Source organism: Drosophila bipectinata, chromosome 3R (genome assembly GCF_030179905.1).
Source record: "Drosophila bipectinata strain 14024-0381.07 chromosome 3R, DbipHiC1v2, whole genome shotgun sequence".
Taxonomy (NCBI): Eukaryota; Metazoa; Arthropoda; class Insecta; order Diptera; family Drosophilidae; genus Drosophila; species Drosophila bipectinata.
Window position 1 is genome coordinate 8,915,449 of NC_091739.1, and position 24,872 is coordinate 8,940,320.

General features: G+C 42.0%; 1 protein-coding gene across 1 annotated transcript in view; it reads left to right on the plus strand.

Moving 5' to 3' along the window:
- The window catches only part of cpo (couch potato), a gene marked incomplete at its 5' end in the record, with an annotated part of 49,456 nt that overhangs the window by 18,324 nt on the left and 6,260 nt on the right, over positions 1 to 24,872 (plus strand). The window contains 9 exon segments of the mRNA XM_017246375.3: positions 19,748 to 19,825; positions 19,894 to 19,947; positions 20,013 to 20,075; positions 21,400 to 21,544; positions 22,404 to 22,606; positions 22,722 to 23,101; positions 23,448 to 23,485; positions 23,603 to 24,177; positions 24,575 to 24,623. Of these exon segments, the coding sequence (XP_017101864.3) occupies positions 19,748 to 19,825; positions 19,894 to 19,947; positions 20,013 to 20,075; positions 21,400 to 21,544; positions 22,404 to 22,606; positions 22,722 to 23,101; positions 23,448 to 23,485; positions 23,603 to 24,177; positions 24,575 to 24,623 (1,585 nt within the window).

The following is a 24,872-nucleotide window of genomic DNA, read 5'->3' on the forward strand; positions in this document are numbered from 1 at the left end:
GCATTAACTGTAGTTGGTTTTTGAATTATGTTGACTGAATTGGATATCCTATTCAATAGACTTAAAGCTGTTTTCTATCACTTAATTTTGCAATGTTAGAAGTGAAAAAGACTGGAAGAGAGTAAAGATAGACAATGGAGCAAACTATAGCGCTAAAATACAATTGAGCGGAAGTGAACTCTAACTAAGAGGCAGCAACGACATTAGCCACTGCAATTGCCACTACCCCGTATCTTAGATTGGCGGCACCCTTTTGCAGATGGGTTCTGCTGTGAAGTAGCCTGCAACCATTCTGGATTTCCAAACAGACTCTCAAACAAACACACTCCCATTCCGATAACAATGGCCACCAAGCGGAACACAAGCAACAACGTGCAAACTGCAGCAGCAATGCGAACAGCAGCAGTTCCAGCAGCAGCAACATCAACGACAACAACAGGCACGGCAAAAGCAGTTAATACTCGCAACTCCGGCGGCCTCACATGATTAACCAAGCGCAGATATAATTGTAATTGGTTTTTGTTTGTTGCTCGAGCTGATGATGGTTGTGCCGTTCGTGTTGCTTCCACTTTTGTTCTATAGTTTCTGCTACTGCCGCTCCTGATTCTGCTGTTTCTGCTGCAGTTGTCGTCCCTGTTAGACATTTGTTGCCGTTTCCTTTCGCATATTTCGCAAGTGAATTGCATTCCTTTCTGCACCAGTCTCGAACCATTTTTGTCAGACCCCAGCACTCACTCCTTTTCTGCACTGCGCGCACACTAATTAGCGCATATTTCACCTGCAGAGGGGCCGGCGAGGAGGGGTAAGCCAAAAAAGCAAAAAGCTGATTTCCTTGGCTGGCTGTGATTTTGTGTTCCTGCAAGGGTTTGTGCTTTTATGTGCGCTGGTTGCCTTGTTGCCGTGTGTGCAATTACAATTGCAATTAACATTGCCCTCCTGCAGTTCACTTTAATTTTGATTTGTCAGTTTTGGTCGCATTTTGTGTGGCTGTAATGGAATTTTTAATAAAGCCCAGCACCCTTCTTAGGGCCCGGTTTCCCTGGAAACCAATCAAATGCTTATCGCACTGGGAAAAGCAGACAACAAGTACCTGGCACAATTACCTAGTCCGGAGTGGGGCAAGGATACAGGATGAAAAATTTAATGAATTACACAGAAGCATTCCCCTTTTAGCTTTCTATAAAATTTATTAGCTATTCACGGTAAACTTTAATTTATCCTGTTTAATCCATTTTTCATGAATCAAATCCAATATTAAAACTCAAAAAATCCATTAGACAATGGGCAAACAATAACTGCTGGCAAAGCAAATAAAAGTTTGTAAAAAGCAAAAAAGTAATAAATGAAATTAGAGCAGAAACGTGTGTAGGACACCCAAATATGGATTAAATCAATAGCCACTCTTCAGTTAGGGTAAAGCCATCGAATGGGGGTCGAAATGCGTTCTCGTCGATAAAATGGGCGCAGCTCTACTGACTTTAATTACGAGGGTGCAGCCACAGCAGCAACTGCAACATCAATTAGACATCCCCACCCAATTTGGAGGCCAAATTATGTCACGTTTTGGTCCAATGATCGTCGTAGGGGCAGATTTCACAGTGATTAGCTGCTCACAATGCATGTCAGATGAGGGCAGAAGGGGGGTGGAGTGGTGTGGAGGGAAAATTGTGAACGGAAGGGGCGTGACTCATTACCATTTGCTATCGGCGGCAATTAATCGCTTGCCTCCGATGAGAGCCCCGACACTGGGGACTCAATTGACGCACCATAAAATCATTTATGTTAAACATCAAAAAGCCAAAATTCAAATCCACGGAAACCTTTTTTGTATATTGCACAAATTGACGCGGCTCAGAAGTCATTTGGGGCAACATCAGTAGAACGGAAATTGGAAACTATTGGAACTACGTAGCAATTCCTCTCTATTGATGTTTATTTTAATATAATTATTTTTAATATGCATACTTTCAAAGTTTTAAATACACATATTCTGCATATAAATTAAATATCCCTGCGCTGAATTAAGTTATATAATTTTTATCAAAAAATGTACTATGATTATTCTGCTTATAAAATAAAAACTCTCAATCAGAAAAACCCAATTAACCGAATGTTCATTTGATTTCAAATCCTTCTTCTCGCCACATATGACACTCTGAAAGGTCATGTACAGAAAAATTAGCTTTCCCTCCAAATGATTTGCATTTTTTCAATTTATTTCACTTTTATTGGGCTGCCGTTACTGACATTTTTGATGTTTTTTGTTTGGACTCGTAGCGCATCAGCCTGAAAATATGCATCACAAATTGTTATTAATATTTTAATGCCTAAAGTGATTGCTTGCGTGTGTGAGTGTGTGGCGGATGGGCAGGATTTTCCATAGAGATTTCGTTTAGCTCTCCAAATATTTGGGTACAATTTTTGTTACTGCCACGAAATTCATTAAATATTCAGTTTGAACGGCCAAAAACCAAAATCAAACTTCATCAAAAATGTCGCATGTAGCCCGGAGAGTGCACCTTTAAAAGCTCCACTCGGATTGGGGAAAAAATCATTTACGCTGACAAATAATTTCATTACAAGGACATGTCCGGCAGTGAATTAAGAGACCGACGGCGAAAGGGCAAAAGCAGCGGAGAGCAAAAACCTTGTGGCCAGGCGAAAAGTAAGAATTATGCATTCGCTCAGGAAAAACGGGGAAAAAGCGAAGGAGTTGCCGCCCAGCCGTCCAGGCAGCCAGTCAGCCAGCCAACAACAATAATAAATTATTCCCCAGCCGAAAAAGGTGCAAAACCATAGCCGGCAGAGGAAAATCGAATAAAACGCCATCGTCAGTTTTATTTTATTTTATTTTTGTTGTTTTTGTGCTTCTCGTTCGGGAGCCAGTCGAGCATGAAAACAGCAGCGTGCGCCACATGCATCCATCCTTGGAACTCGAAAGGGGCAGTCAACGGTATAATTTCTCATATACATGTCACGCGCCCCCAACGAACCGTACCAAATGTGTTGAGACACTTGCTTGACGGACTCCCGAACGGGGCGAAAAGCTCTGAAAGTGGCAGGGAAGTGGGTCGCTAGGATAATGCGAGGGAGTGACTGGGCCCAGTGGTCAGCAACTGAAGCCTTTCACACTGAAAACAATGCCTCGAAAATTAAGAAAATTGTTGAATAAATGAAAATATTTATAACTAGCTCTTTAGGTATAAAGGTATCTTATAAAATTGAATTATTTTTAAAGGATTACCATTTTGTTTTTATTTAATATCCTTTTTTCAGTTGTACTTTAAGTTTCCCATAGTGGCATTTGTTTCGTGGCAAGGTTTGAGCGCAAAGTTTTATGCGCCGCATTGCATAAAATACAAAATATGTTGTGCCAGGCGGACGAGAGTCGTCCTGAGTACTGAAACTGAGTAGCTCTGGGAGGGGGCTGGTGGATGAGTAACAGAACACCCTCGAACAGGACAAGCTACAACAACGACGAGGACAGTTATTACCCGGCGGTTGTTGTACATGTGTCCAGAGAACGTGCGTACCAAGTCCTGAGCACTCCCTCCCAGTTATCCTCGACCCTCTTTCGGTGGCTCTTTAAGCTCTGGAACTGCTGCTTATTTATGGCAACTTTAACTCCCATTAGACACATTTTAATGCATATGCAAAAGATTTATGCGACAATGTGCATACCTACAGAGAGCACCAGCACGGAGGAAGGTGGATCTGAAAGATTTAAGAGGCTTAAAGTATGAAAGCCATGCTCTCTAGTTCGTTTAGTTTTTACTCTTTGTTACCTTGACAACTATTTTTAAATATTCAGAAGAGCTTTGCACCAAAATCCCAATAGTTATTAAAAATATATAAGAACTGATCACAAAAAAAATTCTAATTTAATTTTTTTTACTCTTCTCGTTTTAGGTATGTACATTGTGAAACATAAATTTCATTTATTGCGTCCATCTGTAAGTCCGCCAAGATACATCATGCATTAAAGGCATATAAGCACATAATTCCCCACCGATCAGCCGAAACGAACTCGGCGAAGGGAATGTCTCGGGCAATAAATTAGTCGCAAATTATTATAAATGCGAGGACATATATCGCTGTCAACGGTTTTCGGTTCCTCCTTGTCGGCAAGTGCAGAAATGGTGCACATATGCGATATGGGAGACAAGTGGCAAAGACTGAAAAAGAGTTCGCAAAAGATTTGCCCCTTGCTGGCCCCTTGACGGGTCGCTGATTAATTGCAATTTGATGCTAAAAATTGCACACAACGTTTGGCATTAAATTTTCGTTTCTTGGTTTGCCAAAAATCGAATTAGCCATCAGCGACAGGAGTACAACTCGGGCCAAAGGTCTGCCAAATTGTACTTTTCAAAATTTTTAGAGGCAAGTTCGTTGAACTTTGTAGTGGGATTGCCAAAAAGTTGTGCAACAATATGCTCGGGAATTATATAATATTAATACTTCCCTCAACGTTTGTTTAGTGCCCTTGCAAGTTCTAGGGATACCATTTTTTGGTTGTTTTATGACAAACTACTTTGTGCCCACGAAGCCGGTTTCTGTCACGTGTTTGAGTTTGCGGGTGCTCTACTTTATGCCCGGCGGGTAAACCCTCAAGCCCTTTATTTTCCTCACACCCCCAGAGTGTGAGTGGAAACTCATGGCCCTTTTCCATGCTTTTTCCGATCGTTTTAGTCTTTTTTCGGCCACGTCTCCTCATGTTCGCATTCATGACATGTTTCGGCAAGTGTTGAAAATTTTGTTGCACCACCCCCGCAGACCCCTGACTATTAATGCACCCTCTACTAGGGGCAGAACCTCCGCACACAACTTTTTGGCCCATCAGGCTGGCTGCTGTTGTTGTGTGGAGGCTATTAAATTTTCGTGTCTACCGAATTGCTAGGCAACTCTGCCGAACAGAACCCCCCATCCTCGAATTTGATGTGTTTTTTGGCGCCTGCCAGAGCCTTTTGTTTGTTGTTGCCATAGTTTTCCGCTCATCATGGACACAGAATAAAAGCGGACGAGCAAAAATCGCCTGACAACATTTCATCAATAACATGACAGCCAGGCAAACACCCTGGAAAGATGTTTTTTGTTTAATGTTTCATGAGCCGCTGAACGCCTTGGGTGGGTGTGGGGTTAAGGAGCGCGCGTCATCCTGCTGTCGCCAGTCGTTAAGTTTCCGTCAACATCTTTTATGGCTTGGAGAGCGGTTTAAAATTTCGCATGCCTTTAAGAAACGCTGGGTGGGCTGGAGGATGAACCCCAGTTTGGTCATTTAATGAGCTCAATGAGGTGTTACGTGATTTGGCATAACGGCACGTTCCGTCAGACCTTTTATCGGGCTCGAATAAATAAATTCTTGGACAAAACTTTTGCTTAAAGTTGTCACCTTCGAGGTTCTTTCGGACTTGCTGTTTTTCTGCCTTTAGCAGGCCAATTTTCATGTGGCGGAACAACCTTTGAATATTGCAAATGTCGTTGGCCGCTGCTGTCGCTGACGTCTGCCCAAATACAATTTGGTATTCGCTCCGATGCCTGCCACGCCCCTTTGGTCACTGTGGGCTGTTGGCAAAATTACAGAACAGCCAACAAACTGCAGGCCGCAAAAAACGGGAATATTGGGATGGCGAGGGGTGGCCAGAAAAGGACGGAAAAAAAACGCAAAACATTTCCTGATCGAATCAAAGCAAAGTTTGCAAAAGAGTTGCACGAATTGGGGGAAAAACGCCAAGTGCAAAAGTGGAAAACTTCAGTCAAGCAGGCAGGAGCCGATTGGAAATCAGGGATGCATATGGGAACTGGCTCGGGCCAGAGCCTGACACTGAAGTTGATGGGTTAATGCCATTAGGCGGCATTGATTTGATTGGCGTTGATTGGGAAATGCCATCAGGTCGGCGGAGGCCCGCAACGGTGCCTCAACCAATTCAGCGGCTCCAATTTCCGTCCCCTGCGTATACGTAATATGAGAAAATCAGCCTCAAGTAGCTCGGCATTAATGTAAAGTTTAAAGGAAAATGTATTTTCCTGGAAATCATAAATATACTGCCATATAAGACAATAAACCTTTATTAATGCACTAGACTCTTATTACACGCTTCTCACTAAATTGGGATGTAGCATACTTACCGAATATCACGCATACGCAACGTTGACACACTGTTGTGCGCTTATGACTGCCACTTTTCCAGGCCGTTATTAAGTTGATTTATTTGCACATCAATCGTCAAGCGAGGAAACTTGATTAAATTTCTCATCTGGCGAGTGGCTACGAGTGGATCACGCACAATCGCCATTTGTTTGCAAGCGAAGGACGAAGGGCGTTGCCATTAGCTACCTGAGCATAGTTATGGTCTTTGATTGATTTCCAATGATTAAGAACTAGAGTGTGCTCGGTTCCGATATGATATTGTTCGGTTTCCGGAATTTATAACACTTAGAAGCTATCTTGAAGCGTGAAATAAAGCAAAGTTTGCAGCTTATAGTAGTTGGGAAATTCTTTTGGCACTTTCTTGCGTAAAACCAATAAAGCCGCAGCAAGAAGCTTGCACATGTCGCGCACTTTGGCTTTTCTAGAAAGTATTTTCTTCAAGAAGAAAAACCCAAAGTGTGATAAATGCTGGTTGGTGCATAACATAATTTTTTGTGACTGCCTGCACTTAGGGGTGCGTTTTTGCTGCGTTCTTGCTCGTAGGAGTTTGCTTCATTTGCCTTTTGTTGCCTTCTGTCAGGCGTCAGACAAATCCAGTCTCTATCCCCTTGCTCAATCCCTTTGTTTTTCCCACTCAGTTCTCTGCTTGACATGCAGCTGACAGCCCCTGGTAGAGCCTTGTTGGTTGCATTTTCATTGTCACTCAATGTCGGTGGCTGCCATTCGAATCTCCATTTTATATATTTATTTATACTCTTTGTGTGCTCCTGGGACTGGGGCTTAAAATGCTTTGGCATGAAATTTACAGCATCATAATTCCAGATCCCGCAGGAGGCGGTAGCCAAGTCATGAAAGGCCATAATATTGATGAGGCGGTTTGAGTTGGGGAAACGTGACTGGGTGCTCAACCTGTTTCCCTAACTGCTCCGAGCGCCCGCTGCGCGAAATTCGTGAAATAAGCCAGAAATCGCATAAAAATCAGGCAGGAACTGCTGCAGTTTGCCACGACTGTGTCTCCAGGGCAAAAGGATTTCCAAGTTGTTTGCCAGGACAATGAGGAGCAGTTGTGGCAGTAGTTGCGCCTACTTGAGCGAACGTGCCGAGCTTGAAAATATGGGTCGAATTTGCCGCTCTGATCGGAACCAGTCGTAAAACTCTTTTCCTTTTTCTCGCCGGAGTGCTGCTCCTGTGCCTGATTTAATTTTGAGTTCATTTTGTAGCCAACAAATAGAAAATAAATCGTTCAGTGTTTGGCCAGCCGGAGGCTCTTTTTCGACTCTTATCGGCGGCAAAAGAGCTCTAGCTCTGAGCCTAGTCCCTTGCTTCCCTCCCTGGCAGATAAATCTGCACAAAAGCCAAAACTCCAGGCGATGGCGGCACAAAAACAATAAAAATTGTTACAAAACGTCGCTGGGAAGATAAGCCGGCAGATGGATAGGGCGGTGGCTGCTGGTGGTCTATCAACTCAGCCACGTTAAGCGATAAAAAAAATGGCTGGCCATAAAAAGGCAAAAGATAAAATGCGGCAGACAGTCAGTCGAACAAACATACAAACCAACCAACAAACGCGCAGGGCGACATTCCACAGAAATCACAGCCCCGGCGCGTTATCCTTGAGGCCAACAAACACACACACACATACCCATGGAAGGATAAACACTCCGGCACATACACGAATGAAAAATGTCTTCATCTTGTGGATCGAGATTGAGTTTTGCAATTGTCGGGGGGAACAGTTGAATGTGGTTACCCAGCTTCAAGTGGATTTTCACTTTGATAGTTGCCTCGAACAATGCTTTGCTAGGTGCCTTTGTGAGGCTGAGCTGGAATTTCATCGCAAGTGAAGGCCAGGTGCAGGAAATATATTAGAAGGACAACAGAAGTATTAACTTAAAGGTGCACTGGCAGCAATATTTTAAAAATATACATTTATTTACCATCAAATACGATTACTGTTTAGAAACTATGTCCTATTGTTTTAGTTTCAGACATTATATAACACTCATATGCACTGCATTGTTTTGACTTCCTATATTCCCTTTCACGCCAACTTAATTAAATTGAAACTTATGTGATTAGAAGAGATATCTCGGAGATTGTATTGCTAAGTCATCTTCATCCTGACAATCATCTACAGTGCTCTGGCTTTCCTCTTAATCTTACACTCATTCTTCCTTTGTTGTTCTGTGCTGGGAGATTTGTTCAATGCTTCCTGCTCATAGTTCCACTTGCATTTGCATTTTATTATTTGATTAAATAATTCAAGCAATTATAATTGCCAGGACTATGAGCAGTGTCGTCGCATCAGTCGGCTAATGACAGCAGACGGTTGGACTCATTCCCGCCGGCATTGTTATTGAGTCGAATGGTGAATGCCAATCTAGGATCTGCTTTCCTCTGGTACTTCCTCTTTTCACTCCGGTTGCATTAGTTATTCGGAGCATTTTAAGTGCTTTGGTATTTTGTGTTTAATCTGCACATTTGTTGCATAATTCATGGCACTACGTCGCAAACTGCAACTGAAATTGCACTGCCACTGCAACACCACAACAACCACTGCGATTGTAGTTTATTTCGTTTTTTCGTCTGTGTGTTTGTGGATTGCTCGCTGAGTGATACAAGGTCTGTGAAACTATCCTCGCACTATCATCCTAATCTGCCCTGGTTCGGCATCTCCCCGATGATTTGAATTTAAAATAAAACTCTCCTCGCCTGGCAGCAGCACTCCCTTTGGCCATTTTTTATATTTACGCAATTTATTTTACAGCCAAAGATCAAAGCAAATTGCACAATTGGCCACGATTCAGACGGTTGAAGGGCGTACTAGTGTTTTCAATAGATTTTTATTGGGGCTTTCCTTTTAGTTTTTCTGTGGTGGCTGCGTTGAGTGTTGTCAAACAGAATTTATTTGTCAATAAAGCTGTCACTTCATTACGCGCATTTTCCTGCGCCCGGCAGCCAGCGCGGTCCTCCAATAACTCACCCGGTAGCTACTCTTTGTCCTTTAAAACCCCATCCTTTTTGGCGGGTGTGCATGCAAACCATTTAACAATGGCGTCCAGAAATATAAACTTGGATTACAGAGGTCTAGGGGGACGGGTGTGGGATGTGGGAGCTGCTGCAAGGACCGTCGAAACTCCAACAATACCTTTCCTCTGACATTAATGAATTTGCCGCTGTCAATATGGCCAACTACTCGGAGGGAGAAATGGAAAAGGATGGGCCAACGGGGTCGCCATGGTCGGGCGGGGGAGGTGCATAAAAACAACAAACGGGCGGGACAGGGCGTCCTGCAGGATACACTCAGCCATGTTATATCCACACTGCCTGACGAAGCGGACGGATTCCGGGAACAGGACGAGTCCGGGTTGCGTTTGCCGAAATGTTCGCATTACAATTTTCATTTTTGATGTCTATTGACAGAGCGGAAGGGGGTACACGGCGGAGGGGGCGATGGTCGGGACGAAACAGGACGACGACAGGATACTAGCTGTCATCGCGATTGTCGGCCAGCCAATAAAAAATGTTATTTTATACACTCATAGAATAAAGTAGAGAGGTTATTTTGCAAAAAAAATTTTATCGAATTTTAGTGTTTTTTAATTAATAAATTTTAATAATTAATACAATAAAAGTTATTATTTAAAAAAATTCCATATATTGCATACTTAAAAAAGAAGTACTCTTTTATTTTTGGATACTTTTTCAAAACAAATAACACCTTTACACACTTTCCGATCAGACGCTTAATTTTTGTTTGCCCTGCTGCATTTTCAGGCTATTTGACCTGGCCAGGAGCAGCAGACTGCAAGAGGGGTGTGCCTGCAGTGCAGACTCAATTACGCGCTTGTTTGTGTCGATATTTGCGCAATAAAAACTCAATTGGATGACCATTTGGCATAGAACTTTTATTATCCCCACTCCAGTTCACCTGCCTGACAAAAATTTTAAGTTACCTTTGCCAGCACTGAGGCTGACAGCTTTAACGTAAATGGCTGACCACATTTTTTAATTACGACAATAAGAGGAATAATGGAAATAAAATTAAATTAAAATTAAAGTCAAATATTTGTGCGTGCTGAGGATTTTAATTTAATTCAACTGCAAGTCAGCAAGGATAATGCATAAAAAATACAATTGCAACGCTGCTGACCATTTAAAAAAACAGTAACAAATGAAGTAATTAATTTCAATTAATTTGCATGGTCAAGCAGAAAAAGGAAAATAAATGAATGAATATAAACACACCATATTTCAAATTCAGAACCCCTCCTCAATTTTTATTTGTACTCAATCAACTGTTCCCCAGGCTTGGCAAACATTGACTTCAAGCTGCAGTTTATGAATAAATCAAGGAAATCACTTGTCATTTCTGCCCGTTCCCTGGACAAATAGCTAATTAAAATCGTTGACCCCCTAACCCCTAGCTCAGCTCACCCTAGTCGCCCATTTCGAAGACAGATTTTAGTTTTCAATTTGCAAATCAAATTGACAGTGGGAGCGAATCTTTTCAGGATTGAGCTTAAATCAGAAACTTAGTCTGTAGACCAATCGCATATTTATTAAATTGTATCCTATTATATTGTTAACTTTTTTAATGAATTAAACTTAAAATGCCAGCATTAATTAATGGCTTAATACGAATTACATTTTTCAATCGCTGTAGCTGGATTTTGCTTTCATTTAAAACCAAAAGAGTAAGCTCTTTAAAACGCCAACGCTTTGTCCGTAGTTATGAATCGGGTATAAGTTTCAGCTTCTACCAAGCATAAATATTAATGTGGCAGTTGAAGATTTTCCTGTTAGTGTTGCCGATGTTTTTCCAGCTATTTTCCCGCTTCACTTACACATACTCACGTCCGTATAAATATTCATACTCCCACACATCCACACATCCAAGCCCAACACACACACACTCGCTCTTACAAAAGCTGGATTTGCCTTGGCGTTTGCATTTCATTAGCCAAAGTGGCATTGTCAGCCACGGGTGTGTATGTGTGTGTGCCTGTGGATGTGCACCATCTTCTCGCCCCTTGGTTTCCCTTATGTCCCCCTCTTCAGCCCCCTGCCTTTGGCTCAAAAATAGAGCACATTTAGCAAACAACAGTAGCAGCGAAAAAGAGAGAAGGCAACGGTAGAAAATGCAAAGTATCCAAATAGACTGAAGGACACTTGAATCCTTGTGTCCAAGTGTGTCTGTCCTTCTCTGGAGCTTCGAAAAAATATGCTAAGCGCTGCCCATCGCCATCCTCCTCCCCATCCTCCCCCTCCTCACCCTGGCGGGTGCCAGCTGAAGTGTCCGAGTGTGTGGGTGGGCGTAGAATTTGTGCCTCAGTATTGTCACACGCTGTCAAACCCGTTTTAGCCCCAAGTCATTCTGAAGCACTGTGTAGTCCTATGCCCCGGCTGCTGTTTTTATTTTTAGCCAACCGGCTAATTGTGAATGACACTCTGGCAAGAGAAGGGCCGAGATAGAGAGGGAGAGTGCGAAATAGGCCCAGAGACTGAGGGTAATCCTGGCGGCATCCAACTGTAGATGCGTGTGCACATCAAGCGAGTGTGAAAATTTCTGCCCCTCCAGATGTCTTTATAAATAGCCATTAAAAGCAGTAACCACCAGCTGTGAGGACGAGCCTGAGACACGGGCATTTACCAAAATTTGCCTGCAACAATTCCTGTTGCAAGTTTAAGATTCCTTTTGTTTAACATTCCGCCTGGCCACCTGCCAAGTAGCTAATAAAGTTCCCCACAAATGCTCTGGCAGAAACCACAAATTGGTGGCTGCCAGAGAAGAAAAGTTCTCCCTAATTTGCGGTTGCAATAAAACCAAGAAGAACAGAAGACTTTTCTTAAAAGAATAAAAGCTTAAAAACTAACAGCTATAGAGCAAAGAAAAGTTAGTTATTATTGCGCTGGAAATTAAATTTATAAAGTCCCAAGGAAAATGCGAAATGAAACAAAGTAAAAATCAATAAGAACATAATTTACTTATTGGCTTTCCCTTGTCTTTTGTTTATCTTTACCTGAAACATCGCTTTATGCAAATTTAGATAAAGTCTTTTCGATCGATTCGAGCAATTTTCTTTGACTGTTTGCCCAATAAAATTGTGTTTGTTTTGGATATTTATTTGCGTCATATCAAATCAGCAATTCAAATAGTTATAGATAGATCAGACCACAATGGCTACTGACAATAAAAGCCCCAACCGCCGCATTCATCCGTCGCCAAGCCCAATGCACTTAACCTAACCGAATGTGTAAATAACATTTATAAATATTTAATTACATATTTGTGGAGGAACATTTTCCCAAACAGCAACTTGACAACAATGTTTAATTGTCAAGCCGGCACATCCATACATCCATACCCGCCCAAACGGATACCATAGGCTCTGGATAATTGTCAGCTTTTCAATAATTCAGTGGAAATTGCATTGTTGTTTTGCGGTAAATGCGAAATGAACTCCTACAAGGATGCGAAATGTGTTTATTATTATCTGCGTGGGACGAGGTCAGCGGGGACCAACTTAAAAATGTATATCATCAAAACAGTTTCGGCAATAAAAGTTCCATATTTTAGCTACAAAACTAATTACCAAAAACAATCAGTAGCAGAGGCACAAGCTAGTACATAAAACTCAATTTGTAAAGGAAATGTAAATATTTCGCATTTCCGCCATCCCATAAGTATGCAACGAAACGAATTGGAACGAATCATTAAACAGCCGCATTGAAGTAGAGCCCTTGGAAGTAGGATGACTGAGTTCTCTTATGATTATATACTTTTTTATCCTCTCATTTTCTCCACTTTACTGCTGCACTTGAAGCAAAGCTTTCGACTGGCTGTCGACTTTGATTGAAAAGCCGCAGCGCTGCTTAGGTCAACATTATTTATTTAAGAGGACCAGCGAGGGGGAGACCCATAGCAATAGCGTGTTTAATATGCGTACCCTGTTGTTTGGTCAATCGGAGCAGAACAGGACATGCCGGAAAGTAACGAAAGTAGTGCAGGACTTGCGCTCGTTAGCCCGGGTATAACCGAAAAGATGGCTCAAATCTGGCACAAGCCGTGGGAAGAGTCGCAGTGAAAGAGACGGCTTATGAAAGGCAGAAAGAGACGAAGCCGGGGTGCGGAGACTAGGCACGTAGTCCATGTCCTCATTTCTCTCTTTGCTGCTGTCTCCGTGATTGACCCAAAAATGCGATGATTCGTTTTGATTTTTCACTCTGTTTTCCGATCCGGCCCTGCTGCTTAAACAATTTCTTCATAGGCTTGCCAGCAAATTGAAAACAAAATATGCCCAACGGCAAACTTTCAAATTGGCCCCAAAATTCAATGAGCGAATTGAACGAGCACAATGGCTATAAAGGGAAAATGCGAAACATTAGTTGGTCCGGACCACACGCAAGGTTCAATTATGGTTTCCGGGTTTGATTTTTCACAATTGGCTGACAAGAAAATATGGTTTAAATTAGAAGTTTTAAGAGCAGAGCCATGTTTATCAGTGGCCAAAATCAGCTCTAAACCTGCCAGTTAACACCTTCACTCCAACACCTGCAACACACTCCAACACACAGGCGCTGTCAGTGCAGCTTAGCACAGTTTTCCCATTTCCCTTTAACCATCTCTTTCTATCTCTACTCGCCGCACATGTGTGTGCTGTCTTTTTTACCCTTGCGGCATGCCACAACATACTTTTGGCATAATAAATTAGCTTCTCCGGTGGCTGCTGCCACTGTTTCTGGCTCCTTGCTGCCGCCCCCTTAGCCCTTCTCCATCCTCCCGGCACTGCGGCAACTTCAATCTTAATTAACTGATGTCGACGCAGTTTACAGTTATCCAGCGTTACTGCTGCTGCTAATGTTGCTGTGGCAACACATCACGTATACGCCGCATATGCAGTTTATTAGAAGACTTTAAAGTTGCAATCGCGTTATGTTATGATAGAAGTTTTGTAAAATGTGCTACAAATGTGAGATTTATGGCCAAGCTTTATCCTCTCAGCAATCAAATATAATCTATTTTTTAAGCTTGAAAGCTTAGGATATTTATTTTAATCTTTGTAAAAGAAACTTCTTAGAATAGCATTTCTTGTGAAATTGCCTGGGAATTTATTATTTCTATGAATATCTTTTACTTAGCTGCTGTGTGCTATTGTTTTGTCATTTTCTAAACATTTTATTTTCATTTCTTTCTGCCACGCTAGCGGAAACAGTTTGTTTTGTTTGGCTACCTTGGCCTAAACGCTGGATTGTTTACGAATACTTTTGTGTTGAAGGCCTTGTCCTGCTTAGCTGGGGAAAAACATTCTGGTGGAAAAATGAGCTTTGGCCAGGCTCTTTATTCATTGCAACTACGGAAAATCTCATAAATTAGGAGGACAGATGCTGCTCTCTCGTTCATCCCTAATTAATAAGCTGGCATACTGACGCAACACCACTTCCCCCCAAAAAGTGTGCAATGTATACGCCCAGGAAAAGTCATCGCTCATTTGTTATTTAATCCCTGTCCGGCCAGGGGGCTCCGGCCTGCTTAACCCTTTACCCCACTCAACCTCTGCAAGTGAAAGTGTTAATGAGTTTTAATTATTAAAATTTGAAGTTGCTGCTGCTGGTGCTGCCGCTGGCGTTGCATCTTCAAGGGAATCAGGACTTTATTTATGGATATTATATATTTTATGGCGGATGCCCCTTTTCGTGCCTTTCCTTAGCTGCACCAATTCCCAGTCGCAAGCACTTTGCTTCCATAAAATGGCTTTCCTGGGCTTATCTTGTTATACATTTTTGTTGTTTTCAAACTACTAAGCTACAACAACGATACCAACAACGAGCACTATATATTTTACTGCTGGCAACAAACTTTTGTCAGCCAGTGTATAAACTCGCTGCTTGTGTGCGTATATGTGTTGCAAATAATTTGCAATCAAAACTTGCCGGCTACGAAATTTCCCAGGGAGTGTGTGCGCAGGTTTGGGGGCGTGTTGTCAGCCTCCAGCTATTTATCTTCCTCCCCATCTGTGCTCCACATTTGAGCCATTCAAATTTCGAGTAAAATTATAAAATAAGCTGAAAAGACACCAGCAACGGGCCAAGCAAACTTTGCCGAATATCTCCCAATTTGTTTCCTTGGCAATTAAAATATTAGTTTTGAGCGCCGCTTATGGGGAGCTTTGGCCAACACAAATAAACTTTAATTAAATGCAAAATGGCGACAGGCGCTAATTATCCGCAGTACTCCCGCGATTGTCTTGTTTAAGAAAGAAAATCGTACAAAGAAAATAAATAAGCCAGAGGGAGGAGAGCAGAGAAACAAGCTTAAACAATGGCTGGAAGCTGAGCCAAAGCCAAGAAGAAACAAAAACAAACCAAGGCTAAAACAAAAAAACAAAAAACGGCAAGACTGTGAAGAGATTAAAACCTCGACCAGGCTTAATTGAGCGGAGCAGAGGAGAAGAAGTACAGCCGGGGTGGTCCAGCAGGGGCGGCAAAGCAATCCACATCGCGTATACGCGATGTTTGCCCGACGCGTGAGCTAAATGCCAAGCCAGAAAGGCAACCGAAAGGAAAAATAAGCAAGAAACACAAAACGCTTTTAAAATTCTGATGCAGTGGCAAGGCACAGAAATGCAGCATCGCGACAGAGATAGGGATACAGATGGAGAAAGGCGAGTAATTTGGAATTCTTGTTCATCCTTTCACCGACTTCTGTTCACATTTTGTATGCAAAATGCAAAATGCGCCAAAGCAAGAACATCAATGGCCAAGAATAGGAACAACAAAGCAGCCAGCTACATTGAAGCAACAAAAGTCAAGCCACATGCATTCATTCATTTGGTTTACTCATTTAGTTTCAGTTCTTTTCTCTCATTGGGCCATTCTTCTCCATGTTCGAGACTACAATGAAAGTTAAGATTACAGAGAGAGAAACGCTGACAAAGTTAATTGAAGCAATTTATTTCTATTTCGGCAATAGCTCTGACTTCTGCCAACCGTCTCCGTCTGGTTAGAAACATTTAACAAGTCAGAAATGAGACACGTTTTGTTTTAAGCGTACTTTTCAGTCACTGTTGCGGCACACTTCAACATTTGCCTCGGATGCTGTTGCAGTTGCTACCATTATTGTTATTATTGTTGTGGCGCTGCCGAGAGCAAAGAAAGGAGCAGAGAAAGCAAAGAAAAGCTAAGCAAACACAAGTAGCTGGCAACAATAACAAGAGCAGCAGCAACAAAACAACAATAACAAAATGTAACATAAACTTTTAGCTGCTGGCATTTCAGTTGACTAAATGCTCGACTTAATTGGCCAACAGTCGAGAGTGGCCCCGAAGAGGTGAATAAGGCAGAAAGGAAATATGAGCCATTGAATAATATACATTAAACTATTGAAAAGACTCTATGAGGGCCGTATTTGCCGAGAGTAATAATGTATAATAAAATCAAATAACAATAAATCCCCATCCATCAATTGCACATCAGTCTCGCTTTTCCACATTCGCCATCAGCTATTTGCATACATCAATTGCAGTTTAATTGCCAACTATTTATAGAAAATATAAATTGCTTGCCACGCTGCAGCTAGCTTTGTGAAAATGCCGCCAAACGATAAAAATCAGCAACAAATCAGCTTAAAAGTTGATCAAAAGCCTCTATCGTTTATGGGTGAGCAACATGGAAATATGCAAATGCTGTAAGGCTAAATAGCTTCAGTGTTCAGGTGATTGGAGGCTACTTGGGCCAAGCAAATAGTTTGGTTTTATATGCCATTGCCACGCCCACATAACAAGTGAATGGGCGTAAGTGACTGGCTAGCTGGTTGACTATATAGAATGTATATGCATATGTTTGTATCGCTGTCATGCTTAATTATTGTAACTCAACACTTGACTGCCGAGTGATTTATAAACGTTGTTATTTGCACTGTTTATGCTACCCAAACTTGAATGCTGAAAGACAAGGTCAACTGGTTCACTGCACCGGCAGCACTTCATAGACCACAAAATCCCTATGGCCCACCCCTCGTATACGCAATGTCTGGAGAATGCACTTCGAGTAAATCACCCAAGTTGCTACATGTATTTGCGGCTAGTCGGGAAGGACAACAAATGGAATCGAGCATAATTATAAACAAAGTTTGGCTAAGGAATACCAACTGAAAAAGGGAAGAGGGGAGGGGCGTTGCGGCAAATGAGAGGGCGATATAACCAGAGGGGGGTCCAAGGGGCAGCCAGAACTTTAACTTCTTGGCAACAAACAGCAAACCACAAATAGCAAACACAAACACACAGAGAGTCAGACAAAGGAAGGGGCGGGGTGGTGCATGTTTAGCAAGCCAAAATCAGAGCCAAGTTGCAAGGTTGACCAACAGACAAGAGCAACAACAGCTATTTCCACAACAACAATATTGCTGCATTTAAATGGATTTTGGCAACGAGAGCTAGACAAGCCCGCAAAGAGCAGAAACAACAAGAACTATCAGATACAGATACAGTACTGGTACACCCACGGCATCCAAATCAGTTTCAAAAACAAAAGACACTGAAAAATCGAGGCTTAAATCTGTAAATTCTATTTTGGTTTCTCTATGTGATTAAATCGTGTAACACTTCTGAGTTTTTCTGAGTGTTGTTTTTATTGTGACGCTTGTTGCGAAGTTGCGAGTTGGCCGCCGGAGTTGGAGTTGCAATTGCAGTTGAAGTTGCCAAAATACTAAATGTCTATCCGCAATGCCCACAAGCCAAAATTCCACACCCACAGCGACATGGCAAAGATAAGGAACTGGCTTCAGGAAGGAGTAAAGGGAAAACCCCAAAAAAATAAACCCTCAAGTCAAGGCAAAAGGATAATAATAATTTAAAACTTGAACCTTTACTCACCTCAAGTTGATTCACACTTTTTGGGGCATTTAATAATTGCATTTCAATTGCCATTAGCTGGAAAGCCTTTTAACAAAGCCACCGTCTTGCGCTCTTTCTCTAATTAGCCTGCTCGTTGGCTGGCTGCCTTTTCCACCTGCAGACTCATTATTGCCTTCAATTAGCCAAGTCCGTGCGGCAGCAACCGCTTACTGCATAAAAATTAATTTAAATTGCTATTTAACTGACCATGCCAAGTCTCTGGCCCAGCCAAGCCCTCGTCGCTTTTCCACCTTTTCAGTTTTCCACATTTATTTGTTATTTTTTGGAGGAGTTTTGAGGATTGGCGAGGCCGGACTTTTGCTAATTAATTTGAGAAAATGTCTGTGATGGGGGAAGCTCTAAAATGGTTGATGCTTCTTATCCGGATTCTGCTGCACTTGAGTCTCGACAGGAATAAAAGATTTTCCCGTGTCGTATGACACCTATCACGCTAGGTCGTGCGTGGCATGTTGCAAACTTGTACCGCTATTTTTATACAACCAAATTCAAAGCACACAAGGGCAGAGTTTGCAGTAGATAACGACAGCACCGGCAAAAAAGAAGGTAGATGGCATTGATAGAACACGTTTCAATTTTGAACCCCAGCCCGGGAGTCAGAGCTCTGCTGGGAGGGTAGAAAAAAAATTAAACAAAGTGAAATGGTAAAAAAAAAGATTTACTTTATTTTCCGTGGTGTTGTGTATGCAATATAGAGAAACTGTTTACATGAGCAGGAATTTAAACTTTCAAAGAGCCATATTGTTAAAATAAAACAGATGTGGCAGACATAATAGAAAATTAATTTATTAGGCAACAAGCTATTAATTTACATTAAATCTGAAACAGACTAAGCCCCACTTAAAAAAACGATAAATAGTTAAATGGCAGTCAGCTCTTTAGTTTAAAGTTCCATTACCAAAACGTTTCTAATTACCTTAGCCAGCCAAAAAGCCATTTGAAAAATAATAAGCAGCTGCAGTGGAAAAGCGAATGTTCTTTAATCGCAGTCAGTTTAGCTTCTGAGTAATATTTTCTATTTCACCCCTGAGCTAATGAAGATGTGCAGGGCTTCTGCACACACATATGTATATGTATGTACCTTGCCTCACTCGCAACAAAGTATATTTACCCTCTCAGCATATAATAATACACGCCCGAAAAAAGAGCGAAAATGAAATGAAAAAGCGAGAACACACATCGCTCAAAAGTAACTCTTGCCACCTCAACTCAAACATTCTCGCCTAGGTGTTAAAAATAAAAAGCTGCCAGAGCTAGGGACTCATTTAGTCCCTGCAGCACACCATCACATGTCCCCCGTTACCTGGCCCCTTATACGCCCGAGACCCAGCTCCAGGTTCAGCTCCACCCGCCCCCAGTAGAGTCACGTCTCTGGCGTTGTCATAATGAATTCAGCGTTTATGGCGCTTATTCCATTTGGTTTCATTATCAGCATGTACATGTGACCCCACTCCCACTCGCCTCAGCCTTTCTAGTGCGTGAACTTTTTGGTTAAAGAGGGAAAGGGAGGACTAGGACGAGGACACATGTTGGAGCAACATTTGAAGTTGAAAATTGAGGCTGTAAGGTTGTATTTGTGTTTGCAGAGTAACGTGACGGGTTCAACTTAATTACGTAATCATAGGAAATTGGTTTTTGTGAACTGGCAATCATCTACAAATCCGCTTTCTATCTTTCCGTTTTTCAGGTCCGGACACTTTTTGTCAGCGGTTTGCCGATGGATGCCAAGCCGCGTGAGCTGTACTTGTTATTCAGAGCCTATGAGGTGAGTTTAAAAATGATTAATGGCCTTAGAAAGTGTATATTATATTTGAATAAATTCTTCCTTAACAGGGCTACGAAGGATCTCTTTTAAAAGTAACTAGCAAAAATGGCAAAACTGCATCGGTATGTAAAAGCCTGTTTTTTCTCCTCCTCTGAAACATTTTTTAATTAAATGTATTTTTTTGCAGCCCGTTGGCTTTGTGACATTCCATACCAGAGCTGGAGCTGAGGCTGCCAAACAGGATTTGCAGGTAATTATTAAACACAGCGTATAACTATGCATTTTACCAAATTGTATAATCGAAAGAACACCGAAACTATACATTTTAGCAATTTTTTGTGCAATTCAACCAAAGAAAATCCCAAAAATCTATTCTCAGCGACTGCATTAAAAAACCAGTACACCTTTGATATAAAAATTGTAAAGCACCTAAACGAATATCGAAGGCAATATAAAAAAAACTATACTTGTATACTCGTATCGCCTGGCTTAAATACCGTTAGGTCCCCGATGCCGCTGCTCAAAACAAGGAGCTCTAAGCTCATTGCAACACCTCACAATGAAACAACTACTACGGCAAATAAAAAATCGTACAAAACCTAAGATCCACAAAACACATGCTTGCATTTGAAAAAATACCTTTATATTCCACCCAATCGCATTAAGTGTTTCCCTCTCTGTCTAGCTCTCGCTGTTCTGCCCATTCTTCTATACCTCTTTCTCTCTCTATCTATATCTCTGTGCCCCATAGAGCTGTCTATCTATCTTTTTGTTTTACCGTTTATGCATCTACTGTCCATATTATTTGCTCATTCTACAAGACTCTATGACACGCGAAGAACACGAAAAACACACACTCGTAAACTGGAACACTCATCACACTCACAAACAACACTCCCACACCCCCATCTCTGGCAAACAATAAAAAGAAAACTCTGCAATGGCAAAAGCAAAGAGCAAGCCACCCCGCCCCACTGGAAGAGCACCATAACGTTCTAGCAATGACTAGTTAAAATCCTTCGAGCTTTTCATAACCCATAGAACCTCTGGTCGTTAGAACCTCCCCAAAAAACATTATTTTATTTTTTTTAATAATTAAGTAAACTCCCATGATTACGAAGGAATTTTACAATTCTGGGTCCTGGTGGTATACCTTTAAGACATATAGTAACACAGATACTCTTCATTCGGATGAGACATCATTAAATTTCAACCAATCCTATTTTAGATCTTACTTAATTACCAAGCCCCACAGTCAAGAACTCCCACAATCCCCATATCATACTTCGATTACAGCGCAGGCACCATAGCAATAACCGTTGAATGTCTCCCGCCCCCACTCTCCAGCAAATCAAATAGCTATCTTTCTAAAGTTTATGAATTGTACCACGATTTCTTAAATTATTACCACCACGCGACATTCAAAATTATTTTTGGCGAATTGTTGCAAAAGATAAAGTTGACAAAACGAAACGACATGAAAAGTCCCTCCGATACCTTTGCTAAATTATGAAATTACATAACAAAAACAATAGAAAATACAAACCGCTGTATTTTGATCTGATCATTTACAGCAGGGTGTACGCTTCGATCCCGATATGCCCCAAACAATTCGCTTGGAATTCGCCAAGAGTAACACGAAAGTGAGCAAACCCAAACCACAGCCCAATACAGCGACAACAGCCTCACATCCTGCATTGATGCACCCACTCACTGGACGTAAGTAAAAGATAAAAAAAAAAAAATCTAAAAAGAAAAAGAAACCAAAATGAGAACTCGGCAGCTGCTAATTTCTATGATTTTGTTTGACTTTTCTTTTTGTGTATGTAGTTGATATTTATATAAAAACCAAAACTATGTTTAAGGGTACAAGAGCTCCTAATCGAAGGCGTTGAAAAAACTTACGCTGAGCACCTCCTAACTTTCAACACATAAACACACACACACCTTACACCAAACTATCCAACAGTTGAGCAGTTGAAAATATTGAATATTGAAAACAAATCCAACCAAACTTGCTTCAAGTGCACACAATAAACTATATCGTAAATATATATTTTGTATGCCATATCTACCATACCGAGTTGTTATCTTTTCAAACTTGATTCGCTGTCAAGTTTTAAATATATATACCTTCCCAACTAGGTAACAGCAATAACAAAATCAAAAACTATATATAACGTAATGCACCTTAATCACTCGTAACACTTTGTGCAACTCCCACACACGCTCCAACACACAAATTCCATAAGCAGATATGAAATCAAAAAGCCAAAGCTGCTGAAATTATAAATTATATTTTCCTCTATTTGAATCTCTCCACATAAACCCAAACAGTTATAATTTCAGAAAAAATATTAAAGCCGGCAAAGAATTTTTTTAAGGCAATCCAACTTAATGATAAACAAAAGACTCAGAAAACAAACTCTTTTTCTGAATTTTTCTTGAAATTAGTATTTTTTTCTTACAATTTTGTTTTTTTTTATGTTAACTAAACCTGTGTTTTATAATCATATAAATAATATCTAATACATCCTTTCATTTGACTAAACCAAATGTTTTTCTTCTTGACCCTCAGATTTGGGTGGGCCATTCTTTCCGGGCGGACCAGAGCTTTGGCATCATCCGTTAGCTTACTCGGCAGCCGCCGCCGCCGAGTTGCCCGGAGCTGCTGCCTTGCAGCATGCCACCCTAGTGCATCCAGCCCTGCATCCGCAGGTGCCAGTGCGCTCCTATCTCTGACTAAATACAGACAAAGTAATGGAGCAGCCAATGCATCAAGTAAGTAACAAGTCTATTTAAACTTTCAAAGGATAGTTTTTGAACCCTGATGCTAATCCGATTTTAAAATATGCTGAGCTTCAAAGTACTGACAATATATTCCCCCAAATTTCAGACTCAAATGACAATGCCGCCACATCATCAGACCACTGCTACTGCTATTCATCCGGGAGCTGCGATGGCTCACATGGCTGCCGCTGCAGCAGCTGTTGCGGCCGGTGGGGGAGGATGTGCTGCCACCGCAGCCGCCGCCCCTCAGGCCGCTGCTGCAACCGTGGCGGGTAATGCGGCTGCTGCCGCTGCCGCAGCCGCTGCTGTCGGCTCGCACCACCACTTTCTGTCCAGCCCGGCCCTCGCCAGCCCCGCTGGATCCACCAACAACGCCAGCCACCCGGCCAACCCACAGATCGCAGCTAATGCTCCCTGCTCCACGCTGTTTGTGGCCAACCTGGGACAATTTGTGTCCGAGCACGAGCTGAAGGAAGTCTTTTCTAGGTAATTTCTTTAAACATGACTTGCTTAAACAGGAGGTTCCTTTTATCGATCACACACAATGAAAACAGCACTAAGATCACAGAAAACCACCACCACCACCCCCAGTAAAACCATTCAGCCACAACAGGCAATAAAACCACCATAACATTCACTCTTGATAGCACTTTGTAAACTCTTTTAACCAAAAATACTAACCGAAAACTTTTGCGTTCTCTTCCTTGGTTCGTTTGTTGCCCACCATCCCACCCGATCACTCTTCTTGTATGATACATGATAACCGACATATATATCTAAAAAAATTATATATATTTATATAATATCCAAATACGATATATAATATGCACAGTATGCCTGGCTTTTGTCGCCTACGAATGCACACAAAAGGTACGCACCCATTCACAACTTCTATGCCTCTGACTTTGTCTTCAACTCTGACCTCTTCAAAACCTTCAACTTCAACTTCCTACTTCACAAATGCCCCTGAATCGTCATCGCAAGCAGCCATGGCAGCAGCAACTGGCTCAAGCTGCTCCACCAGTAACGGGAGCGGTGCAGGAGGTGCGTCGCCCCAACATCCGGTGGCGTTCATCGAGTTCAAGGATCCACCGAGTGCGTCGCAGGCCATGCAGCAATTGCAGGGCAAATACTTACTCAGTTCGGACCGCGGCTCCATTCGCATCGAGTTTGCCCGCAGCAAGATGATCAATGAGGTGGCTATGATGAACATGACCCACAAGCCACCACCACCACCGCCTCCAGTCGCCGCCACTTCCGTGGCGACTGCAACTGCACCGCCAACTGCAACACCTTTGTACATCCTTAACGGGGGCGGTGGGGTAGAGCAACTGCTCGTCACTGCACCACCGTCACAGCAGCAGCTTCAGATGCAGCAACTGCAACAGCAACTGCAACTACACCAGCACCAGCAGCAGCAACTACAACTGACAGTGGCAGCACCCTGCACCACAGCAAGCACCACCACCAACAGCACCACCACTAGCGTTGTTGTTAACTCACTACAGCACCACCAACTTCATCATCCAAATCAGCACCACCAAAATCATCTCTTTAGAGACGTATGTATTATTCTGGGTGAACCAAATGAACCAACTTACTTCTAAGTCTGTGTACCGTACAGTAATCTAACCCTATAAGAACCCCCTAACGTCACACCGCTTACCATTATCATTAGTTGCTCCACTAACTGCACACACTCTTTAGCCCATAAATATTAGAATAAGCCATTCAATCCGCAAAAAGGTTTTCCTCGAACCCAAAATCCCTCATATGCACGACCCGAAGAACACTCCCATATGGAGGAGGGAGAGCCCCAAAAAATATAAAAACGAACCCCATTAACTATTTATAAAATTTTGCAAATTGTTATTGTTAAGCCCGCTCGTTTACTTTGCATGCAAACCACCATCACCACCAACAACAACTACACCACTTCCACAACAACAACAACAACAGCAGCAACATGAGCAGCAAGCAACAACCAAGCAGCAATCAGCAACAACAAGTAAGAACATACCTAGGGGATGCCCAAAAAATAAATAAAACCATTTCCACACATATGTGTGAGGGACCTTAGACCACTCACCCCCATACACAAGCTAGTCATAACCATAACAATTGCAGCCGCATTTAAATACAAATTATAACACACAAAAAGTTAGCAACCATAACAAGTTACGGCCGCCATAGAAAAAGGTGCTTCTAGAGGTGAAGTTTCACTTAGCAGAAAAAATTGAGGAGGGGGCAAGCTAGC